Below are 14,510 nucleotides of genomic sequence, written 5' to 3'. Positions count from 1 at the left end.
TAGCCTCTTCCGCAATATGGTCCGTGAATATCCCATTCTATGATTTTGATTAACGTTCATTTTAACCCATAATTCATTATGATCATCTCTATGTATTGTTGTGATATCACCTTTTACCTCTTTGAACCACTTGATCTTGCTGCTTATCATTATTGCTGATGATTCGAAGTCTCACATTTGAAACATAATATTAATTCAGACTACTCTCCTTATCAGCCTCTTTCGTACGGACGTCAGTATACACCACTAGCCTCTTCCGCAATATGGTCCGTGAATTTCAATACCAGCCAGCTTATGTTAGATGTATACCGACAGTAATGTGAAGATACCACATCCGCGCTTCGCCTTCTCCGAGATTGGAAAATCAGGAAAATGGAAATTTTGATCTCGACCAATTGGAAAGGGAAAACGACCGAAATCGATAAGATAACTCTGATGGGTTTCCTAAAGCAGTTGATCGACCGACGATTTCGACGACGATTTCGTACTCGAAGTCAAGTTAACATTCTGCCTGTCGATGGGGCTAATGTTGCTTTTTGCAGCTATCGTATGATCATTGAAGTGTCAAAGCTGGTTGAGCATATGCCGTTGACAAGCATGTAGAGGATATATAAGTTCAGCTTCACAGGGATATTCCAAGTTATCTTCCAACTCATCTGATCTCACTAATCATATAGATACGTACAGCTTAACACATCGAACCAACACAGAAATCTATTCAAAGGTTTACATAACAGCATCTCCAATCCAATTAACCGATAATCAAGTCAACTTAACCAATTCACCATGCACGCTCAAGTATATTATCAAATCCTCCTCTCTCTCGCCTTACTTCCCTCAACCTTCGCCTCACCTTTACGAGCTACCAACACCGAGGCTCCCGCAAGTAAAGGTACTATCATCCCTATCACCCATCGATCTCCTTTACTCTCCCATCCAATCTTATCAGCCCGTACAGACGACTATATCCCGATTTTCGACACTCAGGCTGCTGAGCTAGTTCAGAAAGAGCTCAAAGCAGTCAAGAACAAATATTCCAAAGCTGCACAGTACCTATCCGGAGTCCAAGTGGCAGAAGCGGACGTCTCGTTTCAACAGCCCAATGCAGCATTACCTGTCCAAGCTGCTCAATCTGCTAAATCCATCACTACCACTCGGGCAAGTTCAACTTCAACTTCGAGTGGTCAGTCGACCATCCCCTCGACCAGCTCAGCCGTATCAACGGTCACATCGACAGCTAGGACCTGGTCAACGGGTGTGACTGTAATCGCTCCTAATACAGTTTCATCCAGTGTCGTCACTTCCACAAAGATCCCTCCACCTAGTGGAACAGGTATCGTCGCTCCTCTAGCATCCATTTCAATAGATAACGATGGTGTATTCAACATGCTGGGTAATCACGCTCCGCTGTTGGCTCCAATTATCGGATCACGTACTCGATCGGCAGTTTCGAAATCGAATCCTTCTGCATCAGCTACCAATACAGTATCCACTTCGACATTCCTCTCCAAACAGAAAACGTCAACTTCGACGACATCAATTACTTCAATTACGAAGAATACCCTGCCTACCTTGCCTACCAGCTTGGTCTCTGCGGACTTACCGTTAGATCACAGCTTAGGCGATTTACAAGTCAGAGGTAAATCGAGTTCACCTATTGTTCCATTAACAGATTATATCCAAGGTTCATTGGACGTATTGTACTATGGAAATATCAATATCGGTACGCCCTCGCAGACATTAAGTGTAGATTTCGATACTGGTTCAGCGGATTTATGGGTAAGTCGGATTTTCAACTCTTCTTACGTACGGAAACAACAGAAACTGACATCGGTATGTGACATACGTTCAGTTCCCAGTTGGATGTTCCAACTGTCAATCCGCGCAATTCGATTCCACCCGTTCATCCACTTACCAAACCACCTCTCAATCATTCGGAGTTCAATACGGTTCAGGGTCCGTTTCCGGTCAATTGGCAAGAGAAAACGTCATGGTGGCCAATACGATGGTTCAAGGACAATATTTCGGTGCGGTGAACAGCGAATCATCCGACTTTCAAGGTAATCCAAATTCAGGTGTAATGGGAATGGCTTTCAGTTCGATATCATCTTCGGGTAAACCGACATATTTCGAAAATCTAATCAATAACAAAGCTGTCAGTTCACCATTATTTGGTTTCCACTTGACAAGAAGACAAGCACAGGGAAGTCAATTGTGTATCGGATGTTATGATTCGAGTAAATTCACCGGTGGGATCAGTTGGATACCCGTTATTTCACAGACTTATTGGTCAGTGTCGATGACTTCGTTCAGCACCAATGGAGGAAGGTCCAATGCTTTATCGCAATCTCTTATCGGGGTGAGTCAAAGCTTCCCATACTATCACACTGTAGTCAAGTGTCATGAACTAACTCTGTATGATCTTTTAGGCAATTGACACTGGTACCACCTTGATCTACGTCCCAACCTCAATTGCCGATTCCTTCTATTCCCAAATTCCCGGCTCATCTAGAGCAGACCAATACGGCGAAGGGTTCTATCAATATCCCTGTAAAGCATCTATCACCATCTCGTTAGGGTTCAATAACAAGAATTTCAATATGAACACGGTCGATTTCAATCTCGGTAAAACTTCGTCAGGATCAAACCTCTGTGTGGGGGCGGTATTGGCAGTGGCAGATGGTTTCCCAGATAATCTGGCTATTGTGGGTGATGCGTTTTTGAAGAATTGGTATAGTGTTTATGATTATTCCAATGGTGTGAGAGTGGGTTTGGCAAGTTCGACTAATAACAAGTAACCGAGTTAGATTATACATAAGAATTTAGATTGTAGATTGTAGAATATAGATTATAAATTATAGATTATAGATGCTCTTAAAGATGAAAATGCAATGATCATACAACTCGCTTTTTCTTCGCATTGACCTCAATAAAGTCACAGTCATATTCGACTTATACTCCGTACTCAGTCATCTATAGTGTACATGATAAGCAGCAATCCCATCCAGTCCGGGCCTAGCTCACATACACTACATCATATCATTCATGCATTATTGTCATTCCATCGATGCGTTACTAAAACTTCTAACAAATTAATCTAATCTACTATCATCATAACTGCTTCAGGCATATTCACAAATATAGACTAAATTACCCAAGGAACCAACTTGTCTTTGGACAGAAATTCCTTCTTTACGTTCTACTACTTCTGACACTACTATGTTACAACATCCTTTCTTAACCCTATAGTCTATAGACTAATTCAATTTATATATACAACAATATTCCATCTAATCTACCCATCCATCATCTCCACATCTTCACTCATCGTACTAGACGGGATCGCAAACCCCCCAGCCAAAACATCCACTAACCAATTTTTATCCTCCGGTGCCAAAGCAGGTTTCTCACTTTTACTCTTGGCTCGTAGAATCACAGGATGCTGGACGATATGTCCGATGGTAGGTCTAGATTCAGGTTCAGAGTTCATACATTGGGTGATCAAATCGCATAGCGCAGGTGAGAGAGGTGAAAGGTCGACAACTGAGAAGTCATTCGATCGAAGTGCTTGCCATGGTAAACCACCATCAGGTACACAGATATTGGTTGATACTTCAAGAATTACCAGACCGAAACTACCCAGAAGTCACTATCAGTACGAATACACAAGTAATTTAGACCACTGATACACTTACGAGAAAATATCCGCAGCCATGACAAACACCCCTCTCAACATCTCAGGAGGCATATAAACTCTATCACCTTCTCTTTCCAGTTTCTCACTTTTCGATGGGAAAGTAACAGTACTCGAGTTGTGATTGTTTCCAACGCCTAATCCTGATCCTTTGAGGATTTCGGAAGGTTCGATCCGAGGGTATCGAGTGGCCAAGCCGAAATCACCAATTTTTAATGATCCAGTGGAAGATATGAGGATGTTGGCAGGTTTGATATCGAAATGGATCACGCCGTTAGAGTGGATATGGTTGATTCCCTAGAATCACAAATATCAGCTCTGAGCAAAACTACTGATCAACTCAAGCGAGGAAGATGCAAACTCACATCACTCAACTCTCTGACAATCTTCCATACCCTCCCTTCATCTAATCTCTCCACGACTCTGCCATACTCTTCCAAGAAGAACGATAGTGATCCTAGGCACAATTCAGTTTGAATGAACAGTTGTCGATTCTGTTCCCATGCATCTTCGAATTTGATCACGTGGGGACAAGGGTTCTTCGATAGATGTCGGAGGATATCAACTTCTTCGAGGTGTCGTAGTCTGTCTTTTATACCATCAAACACCCCTCTAGCTTTCTTCACCGCCCATAATCCCTCTCCATGTCTATCTTGAACTTTGACCACAGTGGAGAAAGCCCCTTTACCCAGAACTTCCAAAGTGATAAATTTCTTTTCGAACAAATCTTCTTCTGCAGGTTGCATAGTGGAAGTGGCAGGGTGTGATTGTCGGTGGTGTAGTGTACGTTGATGGTGTTGATGTTTGCTGGAAGGTGGTAAAGCAGGTAAAGAAAGTCGAGGCATTATTCCTGATCCGGTGGTAGAGATATTCTTCATTGATGAAGGCGGTGGTTTGGCATGGGAGATGTGGGGCAGAGTTGCTGTAGAAGATGACTTCGGACTGGGCGTGGGAGTGATCAGATTCGATCGAGCTGCTATTATACCACATAAATCAGTCAAGTACTTGACACACGATCCGATTTACTCACCGGCCAGCGTAGCTTTCTCCCCGCCGTCTTTCGTTGGTGTACCTTCATCCTCACTCTCAGACGCCACACCATTACTCAACCTCCTCAGCAGACCCACTCTGTTCACCTTGCCAGTCCCGGCACCAAGTGTTAAAGGTTTCAGGCTCTGGGACTGCGCAGCTTTACCGCCCATCCCAACCGTCGGACTTGACGCAGCGTCGTCAGTATCCATCGGTGAACCTCCCCAGTCAGGCGAAGACGACGTAGTCAGCGTGAGCTGAGGTACACCCGATCCAGGTCGTTTCTTCATCGTCGATGGCGGGGGTAACTTCTTCGTCGAGGGGGGCGGTATGAAGCTCGATCTTGAGGTAGAGGGTATATTAGGTTTGGTCGACTCTTCCAATGGATTACCACTCGTATCGTCCGATTCGAAAGGTGTTGAGCCGAGAGTAGGTTGAGAGGAAGAATGTCCGATCCCTCTTGGTGCAGTCGATGAATGGGTGAAGGCATTCTTCTTGACAGGCGTGTCAGGCATAGAAGGTTTAGCTTCGTTTCCTCCATGTTTCAATCCTATCCCTACTCCACTTTCACCTAAGAAATCAAAGGCGTTTCGCTCGGCTGGCCATCCACTAGCCATGATCGGTGTGATACCTGGAGTCTCAACGTCCATACCTGAGGATGATGATCGCTCATCTCCCATAGACGAGGTCCTCTTGAGCATCGCAGGACGACGTGGTCGACCCGATGCAGCGGGTTTCATCACTGAGGGGGGAGGTATCAGAAGTTTTGGTTTCGGTCGATCTTCTTCATCTCCCATCGATACTCCACTATCTCTCGGCTTGAACTTCCTGCTGACTGTGTTATGCGGTTGTTCAAAAGCTTCTTGAAGTGGCTTGACATCTTCGAATATAGGTGGTTCGGCAGGCGAGAAGGCAGATGCAGGTGGCGTAAGATTTGCAGTGGAGAGAGAAGACAAGGATGAATTGGAGTAGCTGAAATCGGGCAGTGGGCCAAGATTAGGTGTAAGTGATAAAGCTAAAGATTTCGCACCGAATGATCTAGATAAAGAAGCAGTATTCGCAGCGTGAGGTAAACCTTCACCAGAATTGATTCTTTTGTGAGCTCTGCCACTAGACGAAGAAGACGGCAATCCTGACAGACCTGATGAGCCAAAAGTTGATGCTGGTCTAGTCTTCTTCACTTGGATATGCGAGGTACTACCAAACAACTCATCTTTATCACTTCCACTTGAGGTAGGTATCTGATCGAGTGAGATGGCTTTTTTCGTTATTGATCCAAGTGTTGGTCTTTCAGCATCCGTACCTGCCCTGGCTCTAAGTGGATGCGAGGTGGATAACCTGGGTATCCGCGACGAATCGGCTTTGTGGGAGAAGAGCGAGCTGGAGGAAGTACCATCTTGTGATTGTGATGTGCGTATAGGTGGGAAAAGTGGTTGAGGGGGTGGCACAGGTAACCCATTACCCATTATAGGTGTAGGTGGTGAGAAAGGTGATTCATCTTCTTCATCATTATCTCCCGTATTCATGAAGTGGCTGGTGGCAAATTTCAATGGACTGGACTGATCTCCCGTGGTCAACCTCTCCTTCTCAGCGGATAAGAATACGCTTCTAGGATCTTCCTTCGTCTTTCCAGCTCTAGCCAGACTTCTACTCTGTCCTGGAACCCTGCGGATAGGCGATTCATCATCTACCAGTTTCAACCGCGCCGTTGCACTTGCCATTCCACAAGCTGGTGTTGGACTTTCCTCCAGCGGCGACGATGATGAGGCAGCTGAATCTTCTCTCATCATAGAATTGCTCTTTTGCAGATATGCTAATCCAGAAGGCGATGCTGAGGGTGAATATCCATTATGAACAGAGTGAGGATGCAGATTCACTCCTAAACCATATGTCGTTCTAACAGGCGAGATCATGACAAAGTCGTCGTCCTGTTGTCTGTTTGATGGTGATGGGGAAGGTGAAAGTTTGTGTTTGCCTTTGGAAGACGGGAAAGGGGATTTGAAAGATGATGAGGAAGGGACTGCGAAGGGATTTGCCATGGGACTTGCAACGATTGCGGCGGCAGTAGCAGTTGCGCTGGAAGATGTCGAAGAGGAGGAACTACCTCCGCCAGCGGAGGAAGATGAAGAGGAAGATGAGGTGGATGATTTACCGAATGAAGTACTGGTGAACCAGGTGGTAGGTCTATTCAATCCTTTTGCTCTGGGTACTCTGAAGTTGGTCGTGGTGGATGAGGTTGGGTTCGATGATGAAGACTGATGATGTTGAAGCACGGGCCCACCGTTGTTTGATGTACGTGCGGTCATGTTGGTGGTAGGTAGCCAAGTAACAATTGTTTTATCGATTATAACGAAAAGGTGGAAAGGGGATTGTCGATATCAGTCAAAGGTCGAGATTGAAATGTGGATGTTTATTATTGAGGATGACGAATGTCAAATTTGTCGATGTTGTTTGTGTGAAGTTGAGATGAGGCTTGTCGAAAAGTGAAAAGGTCAAAACGTGATTAAGTGGGAAAAAAGATAGTGAGAACTGGCTGGTGGGAATATCTGATATCGTCGTTGACCGTGAATGGGTGTTGGATGATGACGAATGACACTGTCCAGATGGATGAGCAAGGTAGAAGTTGGTTGATATGTTCTATGTTGATGTTGAAACGACGCGTCTTCCCACCTTCCTTCCTTTAACCAGGTGATAGTGGGTTAAAGTAAAATAACCTTTTCACTCTAAAAGCTTGATTCACCCGGTCATTCGTACTCGTCTCACTTCTACTTGTCTCGTCGACGATGAAGATGGGTTGAGATGGAATGAATTGAATTGTACGAAAAGTAATGTTTGAATTGAATATAATGGGATGTTGTGTTAAGGGTTGAGTGATGGCAGGTGGAAAGTAAAGTAAAAACAGTCACATAGTGCATTGAGGGATGGGATGTACCGTAGTTCAGGACGCACAGGGCACCGCGTTACCCTTACTACCTGTTGTTTGCCTTCTCACGTGCCGCCACATTCACAAAAACAAAAAGGAACACGCGTCGTCGGAGTTATCGAAAGAAGTCGCAAGAGTGGCATGATCTTCTATACGCTCAAATTGTGCTCAGAAAACAGTCACCGAAACAAGCACTCCACATCGGTTCACTCATGCGCCGTCACGGGGTAGGGGTTTAGGAAATGAGGGGAGCATGCATGAGGTGGTAGAGATTGGTCTTAGCGGGACGACAAAGGCTGCAGAGTGGGTGTGCCACAAAATGATCATTCGGAGTAGCATCGATGTCCGCGGTAAGTTCCCGATAACTCGGCAATCAAAGCACCAAAAGGATCAGTCATCTACGTCATAGCATCTTGAAATGTTGGTTGAACCTCACATTGGTACATGAGCACAGAGATAAAGCTAGAAAATACATCGGGACATACGAAACACAATATCATGCGATATAGAATGACATTAAGCAGGTCTCAACAAGGAACAAGGAGGATGAGGAAGCGGATGAGCATCGAGCTATAAGAGATACGAAAAGATACAATACGATACAGTGATATGGAACAATGTGAAGAGGGTGTACACTGATTAAGATGTAGATGGACTGACGATTGATGGGAATATTGACTTGACTTCTATGATATTATTGGACATGAACCGATCTATGGAAAACGTCTGAGCGGTATCAGCATCGTACCAATATGGTTTGAAGCATCGAGTGGTAAAATCCGACTCACGACTATATAGCAGCTTTCATCTCGTAATCCCTTAATCTCTCGGGCAACTGCGTCTCCCTTCTGATCCTCCCATTATCACTTGATCCGACACTAGCTACACTTCCAGCTCTATTAAATGTAGTAGGAGGTGTGGAGTTGGAACCCGATACTGTCCTTCGTAAGCCGACTCCACCAGTTACAGATTTCGGTAAAACCTGTCCATGAGACAGTGGCACAGTCTTCGTCAATCTCTCTTGCAGATCTACATCTAGACCTTCAGGTAAAGTCGAGGGAGTTCCAACGGGAGAATGGGTATTGGCTCTTCTAGCATTATTCCTTTCCGTAACATCGGTCGATAGCTTCGATTTCTTCCTAGGTCCCATCTCATCCTCTTGTTCTCTACTCATCACTTCTTTCAGTGGACTTCCAATTACAGGTGAGCCCACTACACTGTTCAACCCGCTAGTCAAGATGGGTATGACTCCTTGACTCCTTGTTCTTTTCAATCCATTCGATCTACCTCCTAAGACAGGTGACGATCCATCTTCAGATGCCGCCTGAGTGGTGATGACCGGAACGGTCTTCTCCTCCGGACTGGGAGGTTTGGACTGTTCGAAAGATGATCTTCTAGATGTAGTTCCTTTTCTACCTCCTCCACTGGCTGTCTTTCTATTTGATTTCCTTTTAGCAATTGCATTGGCTCTCGCTATAGCCGCATTCTCCTTTTTCATCTGCACCTTCTCCTCTTCCAATCTCTTATTCCTCTCTACCTCCTTGGGTGACGGGACGTTCGATCGGGTATTGGATAAATCGCTTAATCGCGAGTACGGATGATGACTTAGTGGTAAGATCGTGGGTACAGGTGTAGATTTCTTAGATCGTTTACGAGATGGCGAATGATGCGATAGGGAAGTTTCCTCGGTAGAAGAGGGTATAGCGGTCGTGGAGCATCTATCGACGATGGGTCGGAGTAAGGGAGTGAGGGATGCTAATTTGTCGGAAGAGGGAACGACGAATACTGGACCTTTACGTCTTTTCGATCCGGTGGAGATTGGTATGGCTGTAGAAGATGATGAGGTGGATGTGGAGGTAGTAGATTCAGCAGTGGTGATGGGCTGGGGAGTAGGTTTGGGTTTGGCTGTAGGAGTGGATTTATCAATGGTGATATATGGGGAAGAGAGGACACGATTGTTGGTTGCGATCTTCCTCTTGGACAGAGTACGAGAGGAAGGTTTGTTGGGTGGAGGGAAATGGAAGGTGATGGCGATTGGTTGTGACATGGTGTGCTAATCTGACAGATCACGATGAGAATGTACATCAGTTGGGCGTATCGCTGATATCGATGTATGACATGCAGAGTCGGTACTCACAGTGACGATAACCTCTTATGCCTCTCTTTGATGTACTTTGTAAAGTGATGCTAACTGGGAAAACCTTTAATCCCGTGAAAGGATGTTTATCGGTAAAGGTCTATGAAGGGTGGTGTAAAGTGGTTGTTTCACAAAAACAAAGACGTTAGCGGTTTAAAGGTATTTATAATTGCTGTTGTTTCTCTTGGTGAAGGGAGCAGTAGCAACAAGAACAATAAAGTCAAGACGATTAAGTTGGTTCTACCTGAACGGGGAAGGTGTGGTTAATGATGAGGATGTGAGATGTAAGAGAGAGAAGATTTGCATGACTAGTAGTATTGACTGCATATTGACTGGTGGTGGTTGGTGAGTATCGGTAAAAGGATCCGACATAACCACGCTAACCCTAAAAAATAAAATAAAAATAAAAAACGACCTTACCCTTAACGCGTCTTCATTACAAGTGCATTACAATATCTTTTCTAATATTCCTATTAACGAATAAACGGCCGTGCTATCTGTCGGATTACTAACCTATCCTAACAGCACACCTCCACACGGATTTGCTCGGTTTTGATGCGGGATTTACGTAAAGCCTCGAATCTGAAACAATCAAGTGAGGGGAATTCTTGGTCCAGCTCCGCCCGGAAATGTATTTCGGGTCTTGCATCTTGCATTCTTGAGTATATTGTGCGAGAGTACAAACTATCACAAATGGAATAGCACCCATAGCGAGGAAGATGAGATGGTAGTCATCATGATGGGATGAGCGATGACAAGGAGTATGAAATAAGTAAACGATGGAATCAAGATAAATTTGTCTCACATCACCCCGATCGGAGTAAATGGATTCGTTCCAATCAATCGATCGATCTATACCCATCATCAGCTGCACCATGATATCTCAATCAATTCATTGTCGTCTACTTGTCCGAATGACATCTTATAAAGCTTGGGTCGATATGACCTAAGATGCAAGCATACACTTGACTCTTAGCGACCAAATCCTCCTATCATAGTCGTCTAGTCGAGCTGTATCTCTGGTACTGGTTCAACAATCAAGAGGCACCGCCACTACCAGTTGTAAATTACCCAATCCGCTTATTCGGCGGTAAGTTGATGCAAAAGTTCACATTCCATATTCAGGGTACGACCAGGACACACTCTGCTTCTCTGTCTTTGTCTCGGGTTCACTTACGTATCTTCTTCTTTTTGACCACGAGAGGAGGCGCACACCTGCAGTTGTAAAAGTAGAAAAAGATTAGTCAGGTCAGGTGCGAATTCATAATCCGTCGGCGGTTATGATCCGAAATCTTGGGTGTGGAAAAAAGGGGCTTAGCTTTCCCCTTATGCCTACTCATCGAAGATCATTGTACAGTACTGTCCATGCATGATCTATCGATCAATCGTTGTAAACTGTGATCAAGACTTGTAAGGACGTCGAAACGTATCGACCACCATCTCTCAAAGGACTGTTGATAGTAGTGATAGTAATCAATCGATACGAGTCCCAGTTCCAGTTCCAAGTCCGAAACATCATCACTCACTCTCCCTTCCTTTGGTTGTCACTGTTTGATATCGTCTATCATCTTTAGTCAGTCAAACCAGCATCATCGATATCCTCCTCACTCGGATCAGCAGTACTCGTAGTACCAAAAACCTTTTACAGTGTATCAACGATAATAAACCGGAATCTTTATCCGACCCAAAATCACAACCAATTGAATTGGGGAATTTGTTGTAGCCAAGACATACAGATATCCCAAGATTGAAGATTCAAGACACCCGTTGACATCTCAATAGATATTCTCGACTGTGCAACAAACATACAATCGTAATATTCTCGCCAATCCATTCCATTCCATCCCAAAAATCATTCCTCGACGACGCCATATGATCTAATCGAATTGAGCTGTAACAGTACACCTGTACTAGCCGGACCGACAAAGTTCCCATCAATCGCAACTGCAACACAGCATACCCTGTGCTACTACACACAGCACACAGACTTCACGACCAAGTCATTCACTGTGACTGTGCTGCCATCATCATCATCACGCTGCAAACGTTTCCAACCGCTGCTTAACGAATTCTCATGAACCCAACCTCACCCGCTGTCTCCCATAGTATCAAAGGAAATTGACACTTCATAGCCGAAATCTGAACAGTACATAGCGAACGGTAGAGTGGAAGTAGAAAATTGGGAAATAGACGAGGCTAGAACATCAGAAAGGAGGAACTCCTTACAGTTCCAGCTCCGACTAAACTCATCCTTCTCATCCTATCCCCATTTCTCACACTATCATTGCATTCTTCCTCACTCCCTCTCTCGTACGACTCGACCATCATGTCCACCACGGCCATCCGGATGTCCTCCCATGCCCCTTCACCATCATACGTCCCCCGAAGTAGTCTACCCAGTCGACCGAACTCTCCCGCTTTACCTCCCAAACCCGCCGGTGCATTCCATCATGGTCATGGACGATCATCTTCCACCTCGAGATTGGACTCACTCTCGCACACTTTGTCACCATCATTAGCATCGGGTCAGGCCCCGACGCCTAGAATTGGACCTATGGAGAGGAGTTCAAGTGGGTTGAGGAATGAAGTTAAGGGTGATCCGAAGAAAGAGAGGAGTAAAGCTGCAGAGGCTATTTTAAAGGTGAGTAGAGCGCCAACGATCATTTCTCGGAATTTCCAGATCGGAAAGACTAATAATGATTTTATAGATATTATCATCCTTACCCGCCCCATTACCCGAAACACTCCCACCGACCTTCCTCCCTACACCTTCTACCTCACCAATCTCATCGACCCCCTCGCCCCCTTCCGCACGTAGCTTTGGTGAATATGCTCGATCGTCCGTCAAGCGGAATAAGAGAAAAAGGCCAACCGATTCGTCCGATTCGTCCGGTTCTGACGGACCATCTTCCTCAGCGGGTATAGGATTAGGTCTGGGCCTATCGATGTCCCCCACTGATCGGACCGCAAGGAAAAAGCTCAAGAGTGATACGCCTGTGTTGGACCGACGGACTTCTCTTAGTAGTACGGCTGGTCGAGGATTGACACCTAACCTTGCCGGTTCAAGTCCTGCTTTGGGAGCTAAGAAACTGGGCAATAGTGCGCTGAGGAATGAGCTGGGGGAGAAGGAAGAGGGGAAGGAGAGTTGGTCGAGAGATAAGTGGAGGAAGATGGCTCAGGTGTGAGTGGGGTTGATTTGATGACTAGCTGGATCAAAGTCGAAAAAGTAGATGACAATGCTAATCCTTCTTCTCACAGGTACCGAGACCGAGCACTCCTCCTCAAACGACACGGCGACGCATATCAACGCTCTGCCTCTGCTCACCCTCAGTTCACCTCGGTATTACCCCATGACCCACTCAAAGGATTATTATCCCACACCGACGCTGCGCTCCTCTGGCTCTACTCGTACTTCTGCGACGAGCAGGGCGGGGGCAGGGTCAGGTCCACGCCGTATAACGAGTCAGCAAATTTGAGAGATTTCGTCAGACGCAGTTGGGAGAGTGAAATGAGAAAGGCACCGGAGGAGGAAACAGGAAGGAGGGAGATGGCTCAGGCTATGGTCGGGTTGATGTGAGTTACCTCTCTCAAAGTATGATCTCTGTGCTAATCGATTTATTAGGCACCTGATCGAAGCTGTTATATGTTATCATCTCACTTCGGAACAACTTGCCCATTTGAGTAAACGAGGTAGAGAATTAGCTTCGTCTAATGGAACACCTACGAAATCGCCCGGGTCAACTACCAGCAATTCACCTCCTAATTCTGCGACTGTGCAAGGTCCTGGTCAACCACCTCATCCCTCGCCAGCAGGTGGATCAGGCATGTCATCATCTTCATCCCCAGAATCCACCTACGTCTCATACTCCCTCCCTCCGGATCTATTACCATTGATATCAACTAGTACCTCGTCGTCTTCTCGCGCACAGCAACACCTGTTGACATCACGACATCACCTATCACTGAAATTGCTACGAACGTGGTTCCCTAAAACCTTCAATTTTGCCATCAACTCTGAATTAAATGACGAAGCGTTACCTGTCCCTGGGGATTCCCTCGGCTCAGCAAGGAAGATCGATATTGACTCCCATCCCGAGAGGTTTGCCTGGCCGATCGAGCTGGGGATGCATAATCCCGTGGCGCACACGGTCGCTTTTGGGAGGTGTTTGGTGGAGGAGATGGCAGAGGAGATGGGTAAGGAGTGGGTGAGGGTGTTAGAGTGAATAAATCTTTTGGTAAAAGAAAGTTCAGATTGAGTTAGGTCATCGTTCATCTGTTCTTGTCATTGTGTGTTAGTCTATATATACATTGTTTGTCTGTGTTACAATACTTATAATCTGTTGCGATCTTCGTCTACTACGACTTGTTTTGGTCTATTCTTTTGGGACTTTTGTGATTTATTATGTAATTCCAGGTAATATCTTTGTAATTTGTAGAGAATATATGTTTATGATAGATGATTTGGATTGAACCGAGATGAATATGAATGTTTACGATGTATATCTTTCTGTATGATGACGAAACCCATCAATCCGGTTAGACAGATAGATAGATAGACGCGTTGATTTCGTTCGATCGCATCGGCTAAATCGTAAATTGCAGCAGATTCTCCAAAGATCGAATCTTCATTATCATAACTCAGTATTCTTCATAAACAGCTTTGTACATATACCATATCATAGCATTGCATCGCATAGTAGTGTACCCGACAAACAGGATAGAATCAA

General features: G+C 45.2%; 4 protein-coding genes across 4 annotated transcripts; 2 read left to right on the top strand and 2 right to left on the bottom strand.

Moving 5' to 3' along the window:
• Positions 1-786: 786 nt before the first annotated feature.
• On the top strand, positions 787-2,798 carry V865_001961 (uncharacterized protein; the record flags this gene model as incomplete). The annotated part of the gene is made up of 3 exons (XM_066225773.1): positions 787-1,779; positions 1,853-2,359; positions 2,430-2,798. The coding sequence occupies 3 exons, from the start codon at positions 787-789 to the stop codon at positions 2,796-2,798; spliced, it is 1,869 nt and encodes a 622-aa protein (XP_066081870.1).
• Positions 2,799-3,295: 497 nt separating this feature from the next.
• V865_001960 (uncharacterized protein) lies at positions 3,296-7,029 on the bottom strand (the record flags this gene model as incomplete). Its single annotated transcript, XM_066225772.1, has 4 exons — positions 3,296-3,635; positions 3,696-3,991; positions 4,060-4,670; positions 4,725-7,029. The coding sequence occupies 4 exons, from the start codon at positions 7,027-7,029 to the stop codon at positions 3,296-3,298; spliced, it is 3,552 nt and encodes a 1,183-aa protein (XP_066081869.1).
• Positions 7,030-8,436: 1,407 nt separating this feature from the next.
• V865_001959 (uncharacterized protein) lies at positions 8,437-9,693 on the bottom strand (the record flags this gene model as incomplete). Its single annotated transcript, XM_066225771.1, has 1 exon — positions 8,437-9,693. The coding sequence occupies one exon, from the start codon at positions 9,691-9,693 to the stop codon at positions 8,437-8,439; it is 1,257 nt and encodes a 418-aa protein (XP_066081868.1).
• A 2,416-nt stretch (positions 9,694-12,109) lies between these two features.
• V865_001958 (uncharacterized protein) lies at positions 12,110-14,006 on the top strand (the record flags this gene model as incomplete). Its single annotated transcript, XM_066225770.1, has 4 exons — positions 12,110-12,424; positions 12,492-12,964; positions 13,042-13,356; positions 13,406-14,006. 4 exons carry the CDS (start codon positions 12,110-12,112, stop codon positions 14,004-14,006), a joined length of 1,704 nt encoding a protein of 567 aa, XP_066081867.1.
• Between the last annotated feature and the right edge of the window lie 504 nt (positions 14,007-14,510).

The sequence above is a fragment of the Kwoniella europaea genome, chromosome 1 (assembly GCF_036810445.1).
Source record: "Kwoniella europaea PYCC6329 chromosome 1, complete sequence".
Taxonomy (NCBI): domain Eukaryota; kingdom Fungi; phylum Basidiomycota; class Tremellomycetes; order Tremellales; family Cryptococcaceae; genus Kwoniella; species Kwoniella europaea.
This window is presented reverse-complemented; position numbering and strand designations above follow the sequence as displayed.